Here is a 26,829-nt window from a genome sequence, read left to right as displayed (position 1 = left end):
AAGTTGGACCGTGAGGCAGCGGAAGAGTTAAAAAACGAGCAGATTGATGGAGCGGGCAACAGAGTAGTGGGAGACAGAGTAGGAAGGCTTTGGCTCGAGAGGCTTTGGCAAGCAGAGGCTGAGAACGAGCCTGCTCCCAGTGAGGTAAGGCCAGGTAAGTTCCTTTAATTAATTTAATTACCCTAGGAGTAGGTAATGGAGGCAGCAGTTAGGACAGTTGAGTGCTCCGTTTGCAGTATGTGAGAAGTCAGGGCGAGAACAATTGACCCTGATGACTACACCTGTAAAAAGTGCATCCAGCTGCAGCTCCTAACAAACCGCGTTAGGGAACTGGAGCTGGAGCTGGATGAACTTCGGATCATTCGGGAGGCAGAGGCAGAAATAAACAGGGGTTACAGAGAGATAGTCACCTCTAAGGGTCAAGAGGCAGGTAGCTGGGTGACTGTCAGGAGAGGGAAGGGGAATAGACAGAATGAGCAGAGCACCCTTGTGGCCGTTCTCACCAATAATAAGTATATCATTTTGGATACTGTTGATGGAGACGATCTACCAGGGATAAGTTGCAATGGTTGCGTCTCTGGCACCGAGACTGGACCCTCAGCTCGGAAGGGAAGGAGGGAAAAGAGGAGAGCAGTGGTGATAGGGGATTCGATAGTTAGGGGAACAGATAAGAGGTTCTGTGGAAGAGATCGAGAATCCTGGATGGTCTGTTGCCTCCCTGGTGCCAAGGTCCGTGATATCGTGGATCGAGTTCTCAGTATTCTCAAGAGGGAGGGTGAGCAGCCAGATGTCGTGGTCCATGTAGGGACCAATGACGTGGGTAGGAAGAGTGAGGAGGTCCTGAAAGGTGAGTTCAGGGAGTTAGGCGCCAAGTTAAAAGACAGGACCTCCAGGATAGCAATCTCAGGATTGCTACCAGTGCCACATGCAGGTGGGTTTAGAAATAGTCATAGTCATACTTTATTGATCCCGGGGGAAATTGGTTTTCATTACAGTTGCACTATAAATAATTAAATAGTAATAAAACCATAATTAAATAGTAATATGTAAATCATGGCAGGAAATAAGTCCAGGACCAGCCTATTGGCTCAGGATGTCTGACCCTCCAAGGGAGGAGTTGTAAAGTTTGATGGCCACAGGCAGGAATGACTTCCTATGACGCTCAGTGTTGCATCTCGGTGGAATGAGTCCCTGGCTGAATGTACTCCTGTGCCCAACCAGTACATTATGTAGTGGATGGGAGACATTGTCCAAGATGGCATGCAACTTGGACAGCATCCTCTTTTCAGGCACCACCGTCAGAGAGTCCAGTTCCATCCCCACAACATCACTGGCCTTACGAATGAGTTTGTTGATTCTGTTGGTGTCTGCTACCCTCAGCCTGCTGCCCCAGCACACAACAGCACTGGCCACCACAGACTTGTAGAACATCCTCAGCATCTTCCGGCAGATGTTAAAGGACCTCAGTCTCCTCAGGGAATAGAGACGGCTCTGACCCTTCTTATAGACAGCCTCAGTGTTCCTTGACTAGTCCATTTTATTGTCAATTCATATCCCCGGGTATTTGTAATCCTCCATCATGTCCACACCGACCCTCTGGATGGAAACAGGGGTCACCGGTGCCTTAGCCCTCCTCAGGTCTACCACCAGCTCCTTAGTCTTTTTCACATTAAGCTGCAGATAATTCTGCTCACACCATGTGACAAAGTTTCCTACCGTAGCCCTATACTCAGCCTCATCTCCTGCTGATGCATCCAACTATGGCAGAGCCATCAGAAAACTTCTGAAGATGACAAGACTTTGTGCAGTAGTTGAAGTCCAAGGTGTAAATGGTGAAGAAAAAGGGAGACAAGACAGTCCCCTGTGGAGTCCCAGTGCTGCTTATCATTCTGTCAAACACACAGTGTACAAATAGTAAGATAGTGCAGATCAATACGTGCCTGAAGACATGGTGCAGGAGGGAGGGCTTCAGATTTATAGATAATTGGGCAGTTTTCCAGAGAAGGTGGGACCTGTTCCAGTGGTACGATTTACATCCGAACTGGAGGGGGACAAATATTCTTGCAGGTAGGTTTGCTAGAGAGGCTCCAGTGGATTTAAACTAGATACAAGGGGGGAGAGGAACCAGAGTGTAAGAACAGATGTAGGGGAGAAGGAAGAAAAAGGAGATAGTAAAGTTTTTAGTGATGAACAGAGAGTAAGAGGTGGAAAATTTCTTAAATGCATTTATTTTAATGCTGGGAGCATTGTAAGAAAGGTGGATGAGCTTAGAGCATGGATTAATACCTGGAAGTATGATGTTGTAGCTATTAGTGAAACATGGTTGCAGGAGGGGTGTGATTGGCAACTAAATATTCCTGGATTTCATTGCTTCAGGTGTGATAGAATCGGAGGGACAAAAGGGGGTGGTGTTGCATTGCTCATCAGAGGAAATATTACAGCAGTGGTCTGGCAGGATAGATCAGAGGGCTCGTCTAGGGAGGCTATTTGAGTGGAATTGAGGAATGGGAAAGGTGTAGTAACACTTATAGGGGTGTATTATAGACCACCTAATGGGGAGCAAGAATTGGAAGAGCAAATTTGTAAGGAGAAAGCATATATTTATAGTAAGCACAAGGTTGTCTTTGTGGGAGATTTTAATTTTCCATGCATAGACTGGGAAGCCCATACTGTAAAAGGGCTAGATGGTTTGGAATTTGTAAAATGTGTGCAGGATAGTTTTTTGCAGCAATACATAGAGGTACCAACTAGAGAAGGGGCAGTGTTGGATCTCCTGTTAGGGAATGAGATATGTCAGGTGACAGAGGTATGTGTTGGGGAGCACTTCAGGTCCAGTGATCACAATGCCATTAGTTTCAATATAAATATGGAGAAGGATAGGTCTGGACCCAGGGTTGAGATTTTTGATTGGAGAAAGGTTAACTTTAAGGAGATGCGAAAGGATTCAGAAGAAGTGGACTGGGACAAGTTGTTTTATGGGAAGGATTAATAGATAAATGGAGGTCATTTAAAGGTGAAGTTTTGAGGGTACAGAACCTTTATGTTCCTATTTGGTTGAAAGGAAAGGTTAAAAGTTTGAGAGAGCCATGGTTTTCAAGGGATATTGGAAACTTGGTTCTGAAAAAGAGAGATATCTACAATAAGTATAGGCAGCATGGAGTAAATGAGGTGCTCGAGGAATATAAAGAATGTGAAAAGAATCTTAAGGAAGAAATTAGAAAAGCTAAAAGACAGGAGGTTACTTTGGCAAGTAAGGTGAAAATAAATCCAAAGGGTTTCTACAGTTATATTAATAGCAAAAGGATAGTGAGGGATAAAATTGGTTCCTTAGAGAATCAGAGTGGCCAGCTATGTGTAGAACCAAAAGAGATGGGGGAGATTTTGAACAATTTCTTTTCTTTGGTATTCACTGAGGAGAAAGATATTGAATTGTGTAAGGCAAGGGAAACAGGTAGGGAAGTTATGGAAACTATGATGATTAAAGAGGAAGCATTGGCCCTTTCAAGGAATATAAAAGTGGATAAGTCTCCGGGTCTGGACAGGATATTGAGGGAAGTTAGTGTAGGAATAGCAGGGGCTCTGACAGAAATATTTCAAATGTCATTAGAAACCGGGATGGTGCCGGAGGATTGGCGTATTGCTCATTTTGTTCCATTGTTTAAAAAGGGTTCTAAGAGTAAACCTAGCAATTATCAGCCTGTAAGTTTGACGTCAGTGGTGGGTAAATTAATGGAAAGTATTCTTAGAGATGGTATATATAATTATCTGGATAGACAGAGTCTGATTAGGAACAGTCAACATGGATCTGTGCGTGGAAGGTTATGTTTGACAAATCTTATTCAATTTTTTGAAGAAGTTACTAGGAAAGTTGACGAGGGTAAAGCGGTGGATGTTGTCTATGTGGACTTCAGTAAGGCCTTTGACAAGGTTCCACACAGAAGGTTAGTTAGGAAGGTTCAATCTTTAGGTACTAATATTGAAGTAGTAAAATGGATTCAACAGTGGCTGGATGGGAGACGCCAGAGAGTAATGGTGGATAACTGTTTGTCAGGTTGGAGGCCAGTGACTAGTAGTGTGTCTCAGGGATCTGTACTGGGTCCAATCTTGTTTGTCATGTACATTAATGATCTGGATGATGGGGTGGTAAATTGGATTAGTAAGGATGCAGATAATACTAAGATAGGTGGTGTTGTGGATAATGAAGTAGGCTTTCAAAGCTTGCAGAGAGATTTAGGCCAGTTAGGAGAGTGGGCTGAAAGATGGCAGATGGAGTTTAATGCTGTTAAGTGTGAGGTGCTACATTTTGGTAGGACTAATCAAAATAGGACATACATGGTAAATGGTAGGGCACTGAAGAATGCAGTAGAACAGAAGGATCAAGGAAAAATGGTGCGTAGTTCCCTGAAGGTGGAATCTCATGTGGATAGAATGGTGAAGTAAGCTTTTGGTATGCTGGCCTTTATAAATCAGAGCACTGAGTATAAGAGTTGGGGTGTAATTGTACAAGGCATTGGTAAGGCCAAATTTGGAATATTGTGTACAGTTCTAGTCACCGAATTATCGGAAAGATGTCAACAAAATAGAGAGAGTACAGAGAAGATTTCAGCATCTAACTTGCAGAGAGAAAGGTTGAACAAGTTGGGTCTTTATTCTTTGAAGCATAGAAGGTTGAGAGGGAGACTTGATAGAAGTCTTTAAAATTATGAAGGGGATAAATAGAGTTGACATGGATAGGCTTTTTCCATTGAGAGTAGGGGAGATTCAAACAAGAGGACACAAGTTGAGAGTTAGGGGGCAAAAGTTTAGGGGTAACACGAGGAGGAACTTCTTTACTCAGAGTGGTAGCTGCGTGAAACGAGCTTTCAGTAGAAGTGGTAGAGGCAGGCTCGATATTGTCATTTAAAGTAAAATTGGATAGCTATATGGACAGGAAAGGAATGGAGGGTTGTGGGCTGAGTGCAGCTCAGTGGGACTAGGTGAGAGTAAGCATTCGGCATGGACTAGAAGGTCCGAGATAGCCTGTTTCCGTGCTGTAATTGTTATATGGTTATGTGAAGCACTAGAATATGCAAAGGAGTCTGCATTTGATGTTACTGCTTCACATCTTTGACTGTCAGTGAACCGCAGTGCAAACTGGCAACATTGAAATGGGGGATGAATAGTAGTGAAACCATGCATCGGAATATCTGTAAATAGACACACACACACACAACGTCGACTCAGACTTGAGAGACCAGTGTCGAGCATTTTCATGCCTTACAAGGCACAGTTCGAAAGGCTGTGTGGGGTGCCACTCCTCGCACAGACAATTCACAGTATTATTTTACGAGTCCAAGTTGCAAGCTCAACAACAAACTGGCGCAGACGGAGAGCACACACAGGAGCGGTCTGTCACTGGATCGAACTCCGGAACCTCCGTTCTCAAGCCCAGCGCTGATCGCACTGCGCCACCAGCCGACCAAATAGAAAATGTAAATAGAAAATGATAGAAATTGTCTGGGTGTCAAGACAAAACAAAACTTAGAAATTGTGTTTTAAATTGCAGAGAAGTGGGTGGGATGGATGATACAATGGAAATGTCAGTAACAGGATAAAGACAGAGATAGACAAATGACACAAGTGACATTGGTGGTGGTAGCTGTAAAGGAGGCGGTGAAAGCTTGTTACATAGAAACATAGAAAATAGGTGCAGGAGTAGGCCATTCGGCCCTTCAAGTCTGCACCACCATTTATTATGATCATGGCTGATCATCCAACTCAGAACCCTGCACCAGCCTTCCCTCCATACCCTCTGATCCCCCTAGCCACAAGGGACATATCTAACTCCCTCTTAAATATAGCCAATGAACTGGCCTGAACTGTTTCCTGTGGCAGAGAATTCCACAGATTCTCCACTCTCTGTGTGAAGAAGTTTTTCCTAATCTCAGTCCTAAAAGGCTTCCCCTTTATCCTCAAACTGTGACCCCTCGTTCTGGACTTCCCCAACATCGGGAACAATCTTCCTGCATCTAGCCTGTCCAATCCCTTTAGGATTTTATACGTTTCAATCAGATCCCCCCTCAATCTTCTAAATTCCAACGAGTACAAGCCTAGTTCATCCTGTCTTGCTTCATATGACAGTTCTGCATCCCAGGAATCAATCTGGTGAACCTTCTTTGTACTCCCTCTATGGCAAGGATGTCTTTCCTCAGATTAGGGGACCAAAACTGCACACAATTCTCCAGGTGTGGTCTCACCAAGGCCTTGTACAACTGCAGTAGTACCTCCCTGCTCCTGTACTCGAATCCTCTTGCTATAAATGCCAGCATACCATTTGCCTTTTTCACCGCCTGCTGTACCTGCATGCCCACTTTCAATGACTGGTGTATAATGACACCCAGGTCTCATTGCACCTCCCCTTTTCCTAATCGGCCACCATTCAGATAATCTGTTTTCCTATTTTTGCCACCAAAGTGGATAACTTCACATTTATCCACATTAAATTGCATCTGCCATGAATTTGCCCACTCACCCAACCTATCCAAGTCACCCTGCATCCTCTTAGCATCCTCCTCACAGCTAACACTGCCGCCCAGCTTCGTGTCATCCGCAAACTTGGAGATGCTGCATTTAATTCCCTCATCCAAGTCATTAATATATATTGTAAACAACTGGGGTCCCAGCACTGAGCCTTGCAGTACCCCACTAGTCACCGCCTGCCATTCTGAAAAGGTTCCGTTTATTCCCACTCTTTGCTTCCTGTCTGCTAACCAATTTTCTATCCAGATCAATACCTTACCCCCAATACCGTGTGCTTTAAGTTTGCACACTAATCTCCTGTGTGGGACCTTGTCAAAAGCCTTTTGAAAATCCAAATATACCACATCCACTCATTCTCCCCTATCCACTCTACTAGTTACATCCTCAAAAAATTCTATGAGATTCGTCAGACATGATTTTCCTTTCACAAATCCATGCTGACTTTGTCCGATCATTTCACTGCTTTCCAAATGTGCTATTATCACATCTTTGATAACTGACTCCAGCAGTTTCCCCACCACCGACGTTAGGCTAACCAGTCTATAATTCCCCGGTTTCTCTCTCCCTCCTTTTTTAAAAAGTGGGGTTACATTAGCCACCCTCCAATCCTCAGGAACTAGTCCAGAATCTAACGAGTTTTGAAAAATTATCACTAATGCATCCACTATTTCTTGGGCTACTTCCTTAAGCACTCTGGGATGCAGACCATCTGGCCCTGGGGATTTATCTGCCTTTAATCCCTTCAATTTACCTAACACCACTTCCCTACTAACATGTATTTCGTTCAGTTCCTCCATCTCACTGGACCCTCTGTCCCCTACTATTTCTGGAAGATTATTTATGTCCTCCTTAGTGAGGACAGAACCAAAGTAATTATTCAATTGGTCTGCCATGTCCTTGCTCCCCATAATCAATTCATCTGTTTCTGTCTGTAGGGGACCTACATTTGTCTTTACCAGTCTTTTCCTTTTCACATATCTATAAAAGCTTTTACAGTCAGTTTTTATATTCCCTGCCAGTTTTCTCTCATAATCTTTTTTCCCTTCCTAATTAAGCCCTTTGTCCTCCTCTGCTGAACTCTGAATTTCTCCCAGTCCTCAGGTGAGCCACTTTTTCTGGCTAATTTGTATGCTTCTTCTTTGGAATTGATACTATCCCTAATTTCTCTTGTCAGCCACGGGTGCACTACCTTCCTTGATTTATTCTTTTGCCAAACTGGGATGAACAATTGTTGTAGTTCATCCATGCAATCTTTAAATGCTTGCCATTGCATATCCACAGTCAATCCTTTGTGTCATTTGCCAGTCTATCTTAGCTAATTCACGACTCATACCTTCAAAGTTACCCCTCTTTAAGTTCAGAACCTTTGTTTCTGAATTAACTATGTCACTCTCCATCTTAATGAAGAATTCCACCAAATTATGGTCACTCTTACCCAAGGGGCCTCTCACGACAAGATTGCTAATTAACCCTTCCTCATTGCTCAAAACCCAGTCTAGAATAGCCTGCTCTCTAGGTGGCTCCTCAACATGTTGGTTCAAAAAACCATCCCGCATGCATTCCAAGAAATCCTCTTCCTCAGCACCTTTACCAATTTGGTTCACCCAATCTACATGTAGATTGAAGTCACCCATTATAACTGCTGTTCCTTTATTGCACACATTTCTAATTTCCTGTTTAATACCATCCTCGACCTCACCACTACTGTTAGGTGGCCTGTACACAACTCCCACCAGCGTTTTCTGCCCCTTAGTGTTATGCAGCTCTACCCATATCGATTCCACATCCTCCCGGCTTATGTCTTTCCTTTCTATTGCGTTAATCTCCTCTTTAACCAGCAACGCCACCCCATCTCCTTTTCTTTCATGTCTATCCCTCCTGAATATTGAATATCCCTGAACGTTGAGCTCCCATCCTTGGTCACCCGGGAGCCATGTCTCCGTGATCCCAACTATATCATAATCATTAATAACAATCTGCACTTTCAATTCATCCACCTTGTTACGAATGCTCCTTGCATTGACACACAAAGCCTTCAGGCGCTCTTTTACAACTCTCTTAGGCCTTATACAATTGTGTTGAAAAGTGGCCCTTTTTGATGTTTGCCCTGGATTTGTCGGCCTGCCACTTTTACTTTTCTCCTTACTACTTTTTGCTTCTACCCTCACTTTACACCCCTCTGTCTCTCTGCACTGATTCCCATCCCCCTGTTGTGAACTAACCTCCTCTCGCCTAGCCTCTTTAATTTGATTCCCAGCCCCCAACCATTCTAGTTTAAAGTCACCTCAGTAGCCCCCGCTAATCTCCCTGCCAGGATATTGGTCCCCTAGGATTCAAGTGTAACCCATCCTTTTCGTACAGGTCACGCCTGCGCCAAAAGAGGTCTCAATGATCCAAAAACTTAAATCTCTGCCCCCTGCTCCAATCCCTCAGCCGCGCATTTATCCTCCACCTCATCGCATTCCTACTCTCACTGTCACGTGGCACAGGCAGTAATCCCGAGATTACTACCTTTGCAGTCCTTTTTCTCAACTCCCTTCCTAGCTCCCTATATTCTCCTTTCAGGACCTCTTCCCTTTTCCTACCTATGTCATTGGTACCTATATGTACCACGACCTCTGGCTCCTCACCCTCCCACTTCAGGATATCTTGGACACGATCGGAGATATCCCGGACCCTGGCACCAGGGAGGCAAACTACCATCCAGGTCTCTGGACTGCGTCCACAGAATCGCCTATCTGACCCCCTTACTATCGAGTCCCCTATTGTATCTGTTCTATCTGACAATGTACACTGAACAGTGGGAGGAAAAAACAATGCTGCAACTATGAAGTAAAGCTACCGCAGATGCAAGGAAACAGAACACAGGAAATATTCAGCAGATTAGGTAATACTTGTTGAAGACCAAAAAGTTAGCCTTATAATTTAATGGCCTGGATTACCATGAGTAATGGCTTTCAAGGAGGTATAGAAGACTGTGCAATGGGTTAGGAAGATGGCAAGGGAAGTTCAACGTTGACAAACATGAAGTGTTACCTTCTTACTCTATCAACTGGATAGCGATAAAAGATCGAGAGAGAATATGCAAATAGATTGTTGAAAGTAACAGTGAGTATTGTGCTTTTGCTTGTAAAGCCATAGATCCAGAGTACAAGGAGAAAGAAATCACGATGAGCCTTTATAAAGCAATAAATTGTCCACAGCTGAAAAGTTATGCCCCATTCTGGTTGGAATTCATCAGGAAAGACATGACGGCTTTTGAGAAGCTGTAGAAGTAAGTTCCCAAAATATTTTCAAGTATATAAAGGACAATTTTAAATAGTCTCATTAAAAGTCAAATAGTTGCAAGGAGATCTTAAATTTAAAATCAGGAAGAATAGCGGCAGAATGGGAAAACTTCCATATTCATGGAATGGTCAATAACCAGGGAACACAGAATGAAGGTAGCTGATGAAAAAACAAAAAGAATACAAGGTATTTTTTTTCAAAATGCAGCAAATGGTTAGTGTCTGGAATGCCTGGAGTGAATTAACTTTCATCAGAAAGGATCAGGTCTTATAAAAAACTGAAAGATTTTTCTTCTCCAGGTGTTGGATTCAATCAAAAAGGTGCACATGTTCAACATCTGAAGGAACTGAAAACAGTGGGTCTACTTGATAGATTAAATAGCAGTTGTGCTAACAGTGCTAATCTTTATGGTGGATGACCAGACAATGAGATGAAGAATTAAGTGAAAGCTATGGATTATCATTGAAGAATACCTCCATTCAGTCCGCAAAGTAGTCACCCAAACTGTATTTGCTTTTTGCAATGCATAACCAACAGTATGGTGATCACCAAATCCCAAACAGCATACTGGAGCAGTACAAGTAAACTGTGCTTCACCTAGTAGGACTATTAGAGCTCCTAAATAGTTAGGAAGTGGGAGATAAATGGCAAGGGCTGCATTTCTACAGTTGCAGAGGGTGTCAACGAGGGTTGAAGGTATGGTTGAAATGAAAGGAATTATCCCTTTGAATGCTAAGATTCTAAGGTGTGTCTGCTGGTGGCAGAAGTAATAAAGGACAACCCATTGAATGTGGAGGCTAGTGAGGTAAAAGGTGAGGGAAGGTGGTCTGGACAGGTGGAGGAACGAAGAAGGGATCAGAAATATGAAAAATGGAACAAACATAGTTGAAAGCCCTGTCAACTGTGGTGGAAGATAAGTGTGGCCAAGGAAGACAGAAATGTCTTAGAAGTACAGATTGGAAGTTATCAGGTCCAGCTAATTGAAAAAACTGAAAGAATGAAATATAGTTCTTATAGGAAGCAGAAATAAAGGCAGGTATGATCAAGACAGCCCTGCATCTCTGTGAGTTTGTAATGAAAATTGGTCACTAACCTATCCTGAGATACAGTGGTTGAGAAAGGAAGGGAAGAATAAGAGATAGACCATGTAGAAGTGAGAAGAATGGAAATTATCAGCAAGAGGTATTACAGGTCCACAATCCCTTATCCAAAATTCTTGGGGCCAGTTGCATTTCGGAATTCAGAATTTTTCGGATTTCAGACACCCCCCCCCCCCCCCCGCCGACCCTGACACCAAAAAACATGTATACTCAAGTCCCTTATTTAACCTGTCTCAGTGTGGTGGACATTAGGACCCAGTGGCGCACCAAACCTACGCACTTCCTCCCATATACTTTAAATCATCCCTAGATTACTTATAATACCTAATACAATGTAAATGCTATGTAAATAATTGTTATACTGTATTGTTTAGGGAATAATGACAAGAAGAAATTTTATTTCCAACAAAAACGTTCAATAAAACAAAAATATACAGCTTCAAATGAACCGAATCAAACACATGGTAAAGGACTCATTGGAATAAATGTAGAACATCACTGTCACTATAAAACTTCAGTAACTTGTCTTTCTGTTTATTTAAATCATATACAGTGGTAGTTCCGACACTATTTTCTTCAGTACGACGCCACACAGACTTACCACGATCAAGCGTCTGCAATAACTCTGCTTTTTGCGTTATTTATAGAGAAGATTCCTTCTCTTTTTTTTCATTGTTACCCCAAGGGGCATCTGCAGCTCTTTTTGACATTTTCACAGTGAAATTAAACACAAAGTCAACAGTGAACACAAAATATCAGCGAACAGCAAATGCACGTGTAACCAGTACAAGCGCTGAGCCACAACTGACGTCTGGCAGCCTCTGCTAGTGCTGCCGCATCACACCTGAGTGACGTCAGCTGTTGGCGATAAAACTTCGGTTTTCGGGGCTTTTTGGATTTCAGAATTTCGGATAAAGGAATGTGCACGTGGTTAACTTTCCAGTTCTGAATAAGATACAGATCTAGCACCAAAACAGCCATCAATGACTGAAGCTATTAGTGAGTAAATAGAACTGATTCAAAAGACTGTTCCACATGTCTTCCCAAGTCTCCTGGATCTGAGTTCCAATAAATACAGCTTGGATTTGGAAAAAAGGGTGTAGTTAAATGAAAAGCTATTTAATCTGAAGAATATCACAACAGCTTGTCAAGACCTCAACATCTTTGATACACATATACTGGACCAGAATAAAGCAGTTATGAGGCATATGGAGCAACAGGAACTCAAGACCAAGAAGAAATAATGTCTGATCACGAACACTATATGCCACTATCCATGCGCCCAAAGGGAAAGGAAGTCAACAGGGCAGGCACCTGTAGCTTCAAGCCTAATGGGTTGATGCTAAATGCCATTGAAATTTCTGGAGTTGTACAGCAATGCAGAAATCAATGTACGAAAAAGCCAATCAGGATGATTAACCCTTAGCTGTCAAGAGTCATGTGGCACCTGTTAAAGAAGAATAAAGGGACCACAAGAGCAAATAAAGGCATGGATAAAAGGTCTCAGATTAATTTTGATAGAAAAAGCAGAGGGATATGAATAATAATTAAATATTGTGCTTCGGACACTACATCCTACAGATGAAAAGGAAAGCAAAAGATTCAATTAAGTCAGGAAAGAAATTGAAAGTAAAATATTATAGCAGGTGGTCTACTTAAGTTCTGTAGCTCAATTAAGCATTATAAAAAAGTAGATTTTATTAAAAAAAAGAGTAATTTGCAGGCAAAAATTCAGGTGCCAAATGATTGTCTGTGTTGAGAGATAAAAAAAGAAACAGCCATTGTGATTAAAGATGAAATCAATGATAAGAGAACACTGGAAACTATGTTAAGAAGAAATAGAAGACTTGTGCAAGTTTTGTATTGATTCTTCAGCAGTAGCTATGTGGTGGCAGTATGTTAACATGGCAAGATTAGGCAATTATCCTGCAATGTCGAGATGCTTTTGAAGACCATCTTTACTTTCACACAAATGGGAATAACCAGGCAGGCTCGTGCCAGAAAGGCAAGAAAATGTATTTCTATTACAGAGTGAGAAGTTCACCAGAATCAGATTGCTCCAATTCCAAATTTAAGGGAAGCAATCAAAGTTACCTTAACTATAATCTTCCTAGCCTAGCATCAATTATCAGAAAATTATCGAAGTCAGAAACTAAGAATGCAGTGGCTAAAGATGTTAAAAATTGTCAGGCAAGCAGAGCCAGCTCAGTATTAGAAATAGCAGGTCATGTCTGACACACTTGAATGGAATTTTCAAAACTAATAGACTGAGAACAACTATGCTGTAGATTTTAATTCCCCTTTCAGAAGATATAATCCTTCATAAAAGACAACATAAAAACCAAAGGTAAACTAGTGCAGTTGAAAACAATTTATTGACCTAGTTAAGAAACTAGCTTAGTAGGGGTGTAAATTTAGTAGGCAGATACTCTATAAGGTTTTCAACAGTGCTATAACTCAAACAGAGCTTTGTCACAGGAATAAGTTACCAAGTAGGCAGAGGAAAAGATTCAAGGCTGTTCTTAAAGTCTCGAAGAAATTCAACAATCACAGTGACATGAGAACTCTCTAGTCCATCCACAGAAACTGAAAAAAAAAATTCAAGTGCGGTATTGTGAACTTCAAAGTTATAAATCAAGAGCACAGAGGTCTGTGTAATCAGTGAAGGAGCAGACCACTTCATAAATACCGATGCACCCACCTGATTGGCTACAACTTGCTCTATCTGTGAAACAGTCTACAATTTCCATATTAAAATCTAGGTACAGCATAGTATGGGCCCTTCAGGCCACAAGGTGCTATCCTTTTCATAAACCAATCCAACCCTTCCCTCCTACACAACACATAACACTCCATCTTTCTATAATCTATGTGCCTATCAAAGAGTCCCTTAAACATCTCTGATGCACCATTTTCTACTACCACCCACAACAGTGCAACCCAGGCACTTACCACTATGGAAATAACATGTACGTCTGACACCTTCCCTAAACTTTCCTTCACTCACCTTAAAAATACATCCTCAGGTCTTAGTTATTGTCACCCTGTGAAACAATAGCTGGGTGTCTACTCTATGCTTATAACCCTACACGCACCTATCAAGTTGCCCCTCATCCTCCTTCACTCCAAAAAAGAAAAGCTTTAGCTCGCACAACCTTCCCTCAGAAGATTGTGCACCCTCTCTAAATCTTTCACATCCTTCCTATAAATAAGGGGATCAGAACTAAATAGGAAATTTACAAGGATGTTGCCTGGATTGGAGAGCATGCCTTGTGAGAATAGGTTAAGTGAACTTGGCCTTTTCTCCTTGGAAGGAGGGAGGATGAGAGGTGACCTGATAGTGACGATGAGCGGCATTGATCGTGTGCATAGCCGGAGGCTTTTCCCCAGGGCTAAAATGGCCAACTGATGGGGCATAGTTTTAAGGTGCTTAGAAGTAGGTTCCAGGGGGGAATGTCAGGAGTAAGTTTTTGCACATGGAGAGATTGGGTACGTGGAATGCACTGCTGGTGACGGAGGCAGATACAATAGGGTCTTTTAAGAGACTCTTAGATAGGTATACGGAGGCACATAGGAAAATGGGGGCTATGCGGTAGGGAAATTCTGGGCAGTTCCTAAAGTAGGTTACATGGATGGCACAACACTGTGGGCCGGAGAGCCTGTAATGTGCTGTAGATCTCCATGTTTGATGAACACTGTTCCAAGTGTCATCCAGCCAGGGTTTTAGAGTTGCAACATGTGAACTCAATCACCACACTAATGAGCGCCAACACACCATGTGGCTGCTTAACCACCCTATCAAAGTTGTGTGACAACTTTGAATTATCTAAGGATTTGGACCACAAGATCCTTCTGTACCTCCACACTCCTCAGGACTCTGGCATTAACCATCTACTCTGCCTTCAAGTTCAACCTTCCAAAGTGTATCACCTCATACTTCTCTCAATTAAACTCCATCTGCAACTTCTAATCCCAGTTCGGCATCCTATCAATCTATACTTCCACAACACCACCTTACTTACTAATCCTCCTTTCTGCTTCCTCATCCAAGTTATTTATAAAAATAACAAAGATTAGGAGTCCCAGAACAGATCCAAGCAGAGCATTACTGATCACCAACCTCCAGGCAGAATACACTCCAATGAAGCAAGATTCACTGGTCTATAATTCCTAGATAACCCCTATTATGATTTTTGAACAAAGAAACATATGCCATCTCTAAATCTCTGATACTCCTGCTATACTCCTGTGATGAACAATTTCTTCCCTTACTTCTCGTAGTAACCTCGGGTACATCCTGTCTGGCTCCAGTGATTTATCATTTTCTTCAAAAGGTCCAATGCAGCCTCTTGCTTAACCTCAACATGCTCTAGCAAACTAATCTGTTCTAGTTGAACTCACATTCATCAAGGTCCCTCTCACTGATGAACGTTGAAGCAAAGTATTCACTAAGGATCTTCCCTACCACAGGCAAGACTCTCCCTTTATCCCTGAGTAGTTCTTCCCTCACTACAGTCATCCTCTTGTTCTTCATGCACGTGTAGACCACCTGGAAGTGTTCCTTAATCCAATATCAGTCGCCACCTCAGAACCCATAGAATAAAAATGGACATTCTTTCTTACAGGAATGTCAATTGGTGCTGCTTCCATTCAACCCAAATAATGGAACAGAAGGGCACAAATTCTGGCTTACTGATGACACAAAAATTGGTGGCATTATAAGCACTGTGAGTGCAAGCACAAAGTTACAAATAAAGTTTGCAATATGTAAAACAGTGGCACAGTTTTAACATAAATATTAATAGTCCCAGAACTCGTCCCACACAGTCAAGAAAGCACGCTTCTACTGAAGCTGAAAAGAGCCAAACTTTGCACATCCATACTGACATCAATCTACAGATGCACAGCAGAGAGCATCCTGATAAGCTACACTTCTTCGTACGAAAACTGCGCTGTGGCAAACAGGAAGGCTCGATAATGGGTAGTCAAAACTTCCTTACGCATCACCAGCACCAGCTTACCTACCATCAAGGACATATGCACAGGAAGGTGCCGGTAACATCATGAAGAATCCCACCCACCCTGCTCATGAACTGTTCTCTCAATCCTAGAGAGGGGGCTATGTAGCATCCACAGGACCACCAGATTCAAAAACAGTCACTTCCCCCAAGCAGCAAGTCTGGTCAATACCTCCACCCACTTACTCCACCATGACTTTATTATCTCCTGTCAGCCATCTTTATGGATGTACAATGTATGAGCAATCTTAAGTATTTATATTTATTGTTTTTATTATTAGTGCTCTTTATCTTTTTTTTGTGCTGCATCGTATCCGGAGTAACAATTATTGCGTTCTCCTTGCACATAGTACAGATAACTATGATAAATAATCCCTGACTTTTAAAGTGCTGAGAAAATAGATGCAGTGGAGAAATTTTGCTGAGAAAACTGGTGGGTTTCATGTCAATAAATCATGAAACTGGTGTGGACTTGATACAGAGAATTATCAACATCCAAATATCTAGAGGACCCAAGTACAAGGAGGTAGAAGTTATATGGCTTCTATACTAAGCCCTGGTGTGTGTCTGTGTGAGTATGTATGTGTATGTATGTATGTATGTATGTATGTATGTGGCGAGACAGACAGAGGGAGACAGAGAGAGACAGAGAGAGACAGAGAGAGACAGAGAGAGACAGAGAGAGACAGAGAGAGACAGAGAGAGACAGAGAGAAAGGCTACGCAGATTAACCAGAAATCTTTAAACAACCAGTTCCATTTCATTACCAAAATTAAGATAACACTCCCTGGAATTTAGGAGGCTGAAGGCCGATTTTTTTTTTAAAAAAACAAAGAACTTGATAAGACAAGTAACAAGGAGATCCCTTTTGTTGCCAAATGTTGGACTATAAAACATAGAAGCAGAATTAGGCCATCCGGCCCAGAATCTGCTCCACCATTCCATCATGGCTGGTTTATTATCCCTCTCAGCCCTATTCTCCTGCCTTTTCCTTGTAATCTTTAACGCCCTTACTAATCAGGAACCTATCAATCTCCAGCTTAAATATACTCAATGACTTGGCCTGCACAACTGTCAATGGCAATGAATTCCACAGATTCACCACCCTCTGCCTAAAGAAATGTTTCCTTATCTTTGTTCTAAATGGATGTCCCTCTATTCTGAGGCTGCCCCCTCTGGTCTCAGACTCCCCCACTATAGGAAATACTCTCTCCACATCCACTCCATCTAAGCCTTTCAACATTCAATAGGTTTCAATTAAATTTCCCCCCTCATTCTTCTAAACTTCAGCATGTACAGTTCCAGAGCCATCAAACACTCCTCCTGTAACCCTTTCATTCCTGGAATCATTCTCATCAGTTTTCTGGATGCTCTCCAATGCAGCTCATCTTTTCTTAGATAGAAGCCCTAAACTGCTCACAATATTGCAAATGCAGTCTGAACAATGCCTGAGAAAGCCTTAGTACTACATTTTTGCTTTTGTATTCTAGTCCTCTTGCAATGAAACCTAACATTACATTTGCTTTGCTTACCATCGACTCCACCTGCAAATTAACATTTAGAGGATCCTGCATGAGCACCTCAAGTCTCTTTGCACCTCTGATTCTTGAATTTTTTCCCCACTTAGAAAATCATCCACATCTTTATTCCTTCTACCAAAGTGCATGATTAAGCACTTCCCAACACTATATTCCATCTGCCACTTCTTTGCCCAATCTGTCCAAGTCCTTCTGCAGACACGCTGCATTCTCAACACCACCTGCCCCTCCATCTAACTTGGCCACAAAACCATCTATTCCATCATCCAAATCATTGATACATAACATGAAAAGCAGTCCTAATATCAAGCCCTGCGGCCACCACTAGTTACCAGCAGCCAGCCAGAAAATACTCCCTTTATTCCCACTCTTTGCCTCCTGCCAGTCAGCCATTTCCTATCCATGCTAGTATCTTTCCTATAATCCTATGGGCTCTTATCTTGTTTAGCAACTCACTTGGCACCTTGTCAAAGGCCTTCTGAAAATCCAAGTAAACAAACACTGACCCTCTTGTCTATCCTGCTTGTTATTTCCTCAAAGAATTCCACCAGATTTGTCAGGCAAGATTTCCCCTGCAGGAAACCATGCTGACTTTGGCCTACTTTATCATGCACCTCCAAGTACCCCAAAACCGCATCCTTAAAAATGGACTCCAACAACCTCCCAACCAGTGAAGCCAAACTAACTGGCCTATAATTTCCTTTTTTCTGCCTCTCTCTTCTTGAAGAATAGAGTGACATCTGCAATTTTCTAGTCCTCCAGAGATAATCCAGAATCTAGTAAATCTTGAGAGATCATTACTGGTGCCTCCACAATCTCTTTAGCTACCTCTTTCAGAACCCTGGGGTGTAGTCCATCTAGACCAGGTGACTTCTCTCCCTTCAGATATTTCTTCAATGGAGAAGAAAGCCTGGTTCAGTATTTACAGATAGACCTTTCAGGAGTTAAGTTAGGAAACACTTCGCATGCAAGGAGATAAGTTTCCACAAAAGCCAATGGGCTGCTGGTTCAATTGTTAATTTTAAATCTGAGATGAATAGATTTTTGTTAAATAATGACATGGAGAACAGTGGATTTGCTTCCAGGTGTGATGACAAAATATTTAAAAATTCCAAAATCGTTCGCAAGATTTACAATCACATTTTAAATTTACATTTGTTTCACAGTCAAGGCATCAAATAACAGAGAGGCCTTTATAAAACTTGCAGCCAAGTTGCAAATATATGTACTTGTGATAATTCATGCCAGGGCGAGTTCCATCAAGCCAAGAGTTCTGTTTTTTTTTTAAATTACCGTTATCCAAGAATGTAAACATTTTAATTACAACACTTTACAGCCAGTCTGATCTTGAGCTCACCATGTATCCATGCATGTAGACTTCACAGCACAATGACCACAATAAGTCAAGAGCTGGAACCTCACTGAATTCCACCTGGTGGGACCATGGAAATATTTAAAACATTACCTGCTAACGAGCTGTTTGCTGACCAGGAAGGAATGGTGCTTCGCCGCTGGTAGAATAGGATGTATGCAGTCTGCTTGCAGACATCTTCATCCAAGAGCTGCTGAACATCACTGTCATCGAAGCAGTACCAAAGTCCATCCACAGAGTTCTTGCAGTAGGCTACATAAAGGACAGCAGAGGTGCTGATCAGTTACTCTTAAATGAGAAAGGAGGACAAGCAGGAAAGACAATTCATACAGGCACAAAATAAGAATTATTCATTCAGGTGTTAGACAACAGCTGAATGACTGGAGACTTGTACACCCAGATATAGATTCAATGCTGTCCAGAAAAAGGCAGCACAGCATCCAGCTAGCCAAGTTAGCTAATCTCAGCCTACAAAGTATCCCATTAAGCTGATTTAACCTTTACTTTCTTACAAGTTCTCATTTCCCACTCCTATTACCTTACAAAAGCAGTGGGATTATTGAAATCTATAACCAATAATGCTCCAGAGGTAAAAGTTAAAGTCTGCCACAGCAACCAGGCAAGTTAAATTCAAAAAAATGTGAAAGACGAGGTAATATCAAAAATGGTGAAACTTAAAAAAGGCATATAGCATACTTGCCTTCACCAGTCAGGGCACTGATGGGCACCTCGGAAATCATGTTGCAGCTGTATAAAATTCTGGGCAGGTTGTACTTGGAGTATTGTGTCCAGTTCTCGTTACCCCATTACAGGAAGGATGTGTCAGATTTGGAGAAGGTGCAAAGAAGGTTCACCAGGATGCTGCTCAGATTACAGTGTATTAGCAATAAGATCTGATAGGCTTGACTCATTTTCTCTGGCTCGCAAGAGGCTGACAGGAGACCTTAGTTTATAAAACTGAGAAGCATAGATGAGGTAGATGCAGTCTCATTTACAGGATAAAAATGTCAAATACCAGAGGTATCTTTAAGATGACAGAGATAAAGCTGAGGGGAATTATGCAAGGGAATTTTCATTTTACACAGAGTGGCAGGTGCCTGGAAAGAGCTGGCATAGATACTTGTGATAGATACTTGCTTATATCTCATGTTTGCTAAGCTTGCTTTCTAAATAGCAGTTGCCATTTGAAAGATTACAAACAGTCATAAGTAAATTTTCAGCTATATTGCTTTCATTAACTTCGGGTCGTAAATGGAAGTTGGTCTTCGGTTCTTAATGTAAAACAGGGAGAGCCAGTCCCTTTTTACCATCTGACCAGCCGGCTCCAATCATTGATCCAGAGCAAACACTGAGGACCCTTGCCAGGGTCAACCCACAAAAAGCAGGAGGTCCCGACAACATCCCTGGACATGCGCTCAAGGAATGTGCTGATGTATTAGCAGATGTCCTGACAGACATTTTCAACATCTCCCTTAGTCAAGCTATTGTCCCCAGATGCTTCAAAACCTCCACAATCATCCCTGTAGCAAAGAAATCAGTTGTAGCCTGTCTGAATGATTACCGTCCCGTTGCCCTGACCCCCATAGCGATGAAATGTTTTGAACGGCTTGTCAAGCCTCATATCACAGCCAGCCTCCCCTCATCACTGGATCCTCTGCAGTTTGCTTATCGTCCAAATCGCTCCACGGAGGACACAATATCCACCACACTGCACACAGTTCTCTCTCACTTGGACAACAAAGACACTTATGCCAGAATCCTGTACATTGATTTCAGTTCAGCGTTCAATACCATCATCCCGCAGAGACTAGTGGAGAAACTGTCGCTGCTTGGCCTTAGCACTGCCATGTGTCGCTGGATTCCTTGACAGAGAAACTACAGTCAGTCCGTGTTGGCAGGAACATCTGACTCCATCACACTGAGCACTGGATCCCCACAAGGCTGTGTGCTTAGCCCATTGTTTACACTGCTAACACACGACTGTGCAGCCAGATTCAAGGAGAACCTGATCATTAAATTTGCAGATGATACCACAGTGGTGGGGCTCATCAGCAAAAACGATGAAACTATGTCCAGGGAGGAGGTCAAACACCTAGAGAGCTGGTGCAGGGATAACAACTTGATGCTTAATGTCACCAAAACCAAGGAGATGATCGTCGACTTCAGACGGTCTCAGCCTGAGCACACACCCCTCAGCATCAGTGGCTCCACAGTGGAGAGAGTGGAAAACATCAAGGTCCTTGTGGTGCAGATCTCAGATAATCTCACCTAGTCCAGGAACACCACTGGGATTGTGAAACGGGCCCAGCAGAGATTGCACTTTCTGAGGAAGCTTAAACAAGCATCACTCCCCACTAACATCTAACTACATTCTACAGAGGCGTGGTTGAGAGTGTGCTGACCTTTTGCATCACAACTGCAGCTGCAGTGTTGTTGACAAAAAAGCCTTGCAGAGGGTGGTTAGGGGAGCAGAGAAGGTTATTGGGGTCTCCCTACCTTCTATCCAAGATCTCTTTCAGAGTTGATGCCTCCAGAAGACACGGTACATCATTAAAGACCCCTCACACCCTTTCCATGAACTGTTTGTTCTTCTGTCATCAGGCAAACATTACAGGAGCATCAAAACTAAAACCACAAGGCTACTAAACAGCTTCCTCCCACAGGCAGTCAGACTGCTAAATAGCTGCTCTACCTGACTCTGCTTTGGACACTTTTAATTTGCACTGGACACTTATAACTGATTTAACTGACATGTGGCTGTTGAGTTTTACTATTTATTGTTATGTTTATTATTCAGTGTTGCGTTTGTTATGTTATGATTGCACTGCCCGAGGAACACTGTCTCATTCTGCCCTGCAGAGCTGATGTATGGTTAGAATGACAATAAAGTTTTTTGAATCTTGAAAACAGCTTAAAGTTAAAAAAGCACACTTTATAGAACAACTTTACAAATAGGCTCTGGACATTGAAGCCGCTATCTGTAAAGAGTCACAATACCTGCTTTATTGTTGCTCAAGAGCAGAGTACAAGACAACGGGTTGTTTAATTTGGGTTGCTTCAAGCAGACAAACTGTTTAGTTCAAGGAAGCTTGCAGAACCAGATGGATATCATTTAGCATATCAATAATTTGTGTTAACTGGAAATTTTATGTACTCAAAAGTTAGCTTAACAGCATTAATGTAGCCAACTAATATCAATGTCTCCAAAAATGCATTTAGACCATGTTCAAAGAATATCTGAGGAAAAATCACATGCACATGAAGTCAACCTAGTAGCTGGAAAGAGTATAAATGTAGAGAGCAGTTAAGGCTCATTAGGAATGGAGTAAAGAACATCAAGAAGCATGAAAGGACTAGAATCCATTCCTCCAGCATTGGTTTGTGATGGACAACTTGTTTGTCTGCATCTTTGGCATGTCTTTTTAGTTTATAGGAATTATATTTGTGTTTTGGAAATCCTTTATCCTTTTATATTTGAGAAACACCTTGTGTTTTGGGAGCGGTTTGTGAGTTAGAAATGGTTTGTAATTTAGAAATATTTAAGATAGAAATGCACTGAGTTTTAAATGTGTTTTAAGAGTGTTGTGTGAATACAAACATGTATCAACTGCAAATAAGTGAACAATGCTTTAACCTACTTTGTTAGCAGTAAGTATCTTCACCTTAGTAGGAGAGTGGAGCCACCACTCAACTAGTGGGTATTAGCAGTTATACTTGCTGAGGAGAATAAACAAGGAATTAAGCTAGTCTTTGAAGATTGGGTAGTTCTCCCTTTAGTGAGAGTAATCATGGCTATTTATATCCAATAGGTCTTATAGTTTTCATTTGAGGTTAGAACTTCACGGTCAGCAAATCCAATACCATCACAGCTGGTGGTAGAAGCAGACATGATAGTGGCATTTAGACATGAAGGCTATGATCACACAGAGGCAGATGGGATTAATTTCATTTATTATGGTCAGCAGACATTGTGGAACAAAGGGCCTACTCAACGTTCCATCAAAACATCATATTAAAAATTCACCCAGTTCACTCAAATTCTGTGAGAGGATACTGATTATCCTCACTCAATTTATTCTAAATATGGCACCAGAACTACAATAATCTGGTTAATTCTGAACTATCCTCTGAAACAGGGGTTCCCACCCTACAGTCCACAGACCCCTCAGTTAATGATAGGGGTTGGGAACCCCCGCCCTAAAAAAATGTAGCAGCCAGTCAGTTCAGACAATTAAAATTGGAATAAATTACCATCCTATCAGCCTACTCTCAATCACCAGGAAAGTAATGGAGGGGGTCATCAACAGTGCTGAATAACTGCTTACGGATACCCATCAAGGCCACTCAGCTCCTGACCTCATCATCACCTCCTTGGTCCAACATGGTGCTGAATACCAGAGGTAAGGTGAGAGTGACAGCCCTTGACATCAAGGCAGCATTTGACCGAGTATGGCATCAAGGTGCACCAGCTAAAATGGAGTCAATGGGACCCTCTGCAAGTTGGAATCATACCTGACACAAAGGAAGATAGGCGTGGTGGTTGGAGGCCAGTCATTTTATCCTCAGGACATCATTGCAGGAGTCCCTCAGCAAAGTGTCCTAGGACCAACCATCTTCAACTGCCTCATCAATGGCCTTCCTTCCATCATAAGGTCAGAAGTGATGATGTTTGCAGATGACTGCACAATGATCTGCACCATTCTTGACTCCTCATAGTGAAGCAGTTCATACCCAAATGCAGCAGAACCTGGGCAATATCCAGCCATGGGCCGACAAATGGCAAGTAACTCATCATCCTGACTTGGAAACGTATCATCATTCCTTCTTTGTCGCTGGATCAAAATCATGGAATTCCCTCCCCAACAGCACTGTGAGTGTACCTAAACCTCAGGAACTGCAGTGGTTCAAGAAGGCAGCTCATCACCACCTTCTCAAGGGCAACTAGGGGGCAATAAATGCTGGCTTAGCTGGCGATGCCCACATCACGTAAATGAATAAATAAATACTTTGTTTGCCAGTGATGCCCATCTCCCAAAATGAACATTCAAACCAGGCTCTAGCTAGAATGAGCCACAGAGATTCTGGTGGAACCAGCAACGAGCCACAGGTAGTCAACAGCCTTACCAGTGTAATGGCCTCCTTGCATGGTGCCATGGTGATTGCACACTGCATACAGATCATAGAGGTAGTCTTCGGGATCCCTGCCAAGTCCATAGGGCCTTCTCCATGGTGACCAGTGCGAAGGAAGACTCCAACTGCTCTGACTGCGTTTTACTACATGTGGTGTCATGTCCAGGCCTGTGAGGGGGAACTTCACCAGGTTCTGCAGCTTGGTCCTTTTATCCCCCTCCTATCAGGTGGGAGACAAAGTTAAAGATAGTTTAAAAACAAGATTCATTAAATACCTGCTCAATGCATTATAGTGGGAACAGGATCAACTGCTATATAGGGTCAAAATTGAGTAGTGTATCAGTGGCTGTTGCATACAAAGCCAAGTGCCAGATTTATTCCAATCCTCAGCACCACAGAGAATTTCCACAAAATTCTGAGTAAACTTCAAAGTTAAAACCATAATCTATGCCCAAGCTGCTTCATTCCAGGAAGCACAGATGTCCCTCAACTGCTCTGGTAGCCTAGATTAAATCAGAAGCCCCATGCTTACTCCCCACACATACTCCTTTAAAGAATTCACCTGCTTAAAGCGTTTCAAATGGATGATAAGTACATCAGGAAGTGTCCACAAACTGAGCTTGATGCTGCCCTGCTGCAGCTGCTTACAATGCGGGCAGCGCCAAGCATCATCTGGTGCCAGCTATCAAAACAATAAAAAAAAGTTGATCAGAAAGCACTGCAACACTCTAGAATTTGAAGATACAAGAGGAGCTTAGAAACGCTCACAAGTATTCACCAAAACACTCCTAGAACTTCAAAGCATTCTTACACCCATGTACATTAACAGCCAAACATACAACATGCAGTCACCCAAGCACAAGTCCTTTGTTGAAACTGCCTCTTCCCACAACCCCCCCGCCCCAATCGTGTTTACCTGTTCTTCTTTGGTGTAGAGATGAAAACACTGAGATAAGGTGTAGGTCTGAGGCTGCTGATGAAGCTGCTGCTGTTGGCGAACACTTTCAGAATCTGGAACATACTCATCTTCAGCATTCCCAAATAAGCTGTGAACCAAACAAGACCATTATAAAACTTGGAATCAGAACCATCAATAAAGCAAAGCATTTTTATTGTACACCATTCTTAAATCCTTTGGAATGCTCTCTTTTCCATCCTTCAGCAATAACAACCCAATTATCTTTCAAAAGCCTGTGGAGCCTTGAAATTATATGGCATAGCCTCACTGAGAACATAACTGAATCAGGGCATTCTTCAATAATGCATAACCACCCATGGGTAGAGTTGCCTTTCATTTCAGTTTTTGTATCCCTTTGTTTGCATTCTAACTTCATTAACTTAACCAATTAACTTCATCACAGCTTATTCCCATATATGAACAGAGGGTAGAAAGTAATGTAATATTTAAATTAAACATTACTCAAACTTAAAATTTTGTTCTTCTTTACCCAATTGTGATGAAAGGTCCTCAACATGAAACATTAACTATCTCCTTCCAAAGATGGTACCCAACCTGCTGAATCTGTTTTTGATTCAGATTTCTAGTATCTGCAGTTTTATTTTCAGTGCCTTTCTACTCAGGTTATTATGTAGGCACTTCATTATCATTTTGACAGCAGTCATACTGTCATAAAATCCATTCTTTACCCCCTCCCCACACCCATCGCCAATGAAGTTAAACAACCCCAAAACCTGTTCTAGCCCCAAGCATTAGCGAAAGTACCCAGCCCAAGCACACAGTAGGTTGCAAGTGAGGAAATAGAGCTGCTTACTACTCTTTAGTGTCTTTGTCCCACTCCACAATGATCTTAATATGCTGGGGTCCACCAGGTCTACAAGCCTTCCATGCTCTGAAACAGAACATCCAGTTCAAGTGACTTCAAGATGCAAACACTTCTAGGATTGAAGGCTGCCTCAGGTGGCTGTAGAAAATCTAAAAGATCAGTTAAAATTAAGTCTCTGTGCTGCCAGAGTGCTAGGGCCATTCTAATACCGGGCTCACAAATTAATTCCAAACAATTATTGGAAAATGTGCAGCTTGGGTGGTTGATGATTGGGTTGAGTTGTTCTCAGATCTTGGAAATTTATTTGCAAATGTTTTGTCACCATACAAAGAGACATCAGTGTGCTGTTGATTGTAGTTTGTCCTCTGAATGCTTGGTATTTATACACTTATCCATCAGCTGATTGGTCATCATTATGGAAACAGTATGATATTGGGAGGAAATCTTATCGCTGATTGGTTGTGTGGTGATCTTCATGTGTTGTGGTCTGGAATTTTGCCCACATTGGCTCACAAACAGGATCGAGGCCTACATGTTTGTTTACAGATTAAACTTAATAGCACACTTTACAACAGCTCGACCATCTCCAGGTTCATAGCGAAGGCCATCATGCAAAAGTTAGAAAGGAGGGTGTTGTCAATTATAACCCCCTAAAATTTGGGTTTTTTACATTGATGATACTTTTTGTCATAGTAAAACACAGCAAAATTGAAAGAACTTGTAAATTAAACTTGTAAAAAAAATTAATGTTTGACGATATTAAGTCCACAATGGAAACAAACTGAGAGGAAACTAGCGCTTTGGAAACTTGTGTTTATCGAAGAGAACACTTACAGACCAGATCCCTAAATTATCACAGCAACCGCCCAAATGCACACTAGAAAAACTGCATCAAAACTTTGTTTTGAAAAGCAGAGACACTGCAGCATGGCAAAACTAAAGAATAAAAGAGAAGAAACATCTCTAAGGTAGTTGCACAAAATGGATACCCATGGAACTTCATACGAAAATACCTACAAAGTCGACAATGCACCAAGAAGCAACCGATCAGGTAGTCCTTCCAAACATCCGAAATATTTC

The 26,829-nt window shown here is 42.1% G+C and overlaps 1 protein-coding gene across 3 annotated transcripts in view; it reads right to left on the bottom strand.

Moving 5' to 3' along the window:
• Positions 1–26,829, bottom strand: part of usp31 (ubiquitin specific peptidase 31) — a 165,804-nt gene that overhangs the window by 10,669 nt on the left and 128,306 nt on the right. For all 3 annotated transcript variants that reach the window (XM_072268484.1, XM_072268482.1, XM_072268483.1), the window contains 5 exons: positions 25,738–25,815; positions 24,882–25,011; positions 24,528–24,647; positions 23,960–24,185; positions 18,929–19,087 (listed from right to left, as the gene is read on the bottom strand). In XM_072268484.1, coding sequence (XP_072124585.1) covers positions 18,929–19,087; positions 23,960–24,185; positions 24,528–24,647; positions 24,882–25,011; positions 25,738–25,815 — 713 coding nt within the window. The remainder of the gene's footprint in view (positions 1–18,928; positions 19,088–23,959; positions 24,186–24,527; positions 24,648–24,881; positions 25,012–25,737; positions 25,816–26,829) is intronic.

The sequence above is a fragment of the Mobula birostris genome, chromosome 9 (genome assembly GCF_030028105.1).
Source record: "Mobula birostris isolate sMobBir1 chromosome 9, sMobBir1.hap1, whole genome shotgun sequence".
NCBI lineage: Eukaryota > Metazoa > Chordata > Chondrichthyes > Myliobatiformes > Myliobatidae > Mobula > Mobula birostris.
Note: the sequence above shows the minus strand (reverse complement) of the source record. Positions and strands in the feature narration are given on the sequence as shown.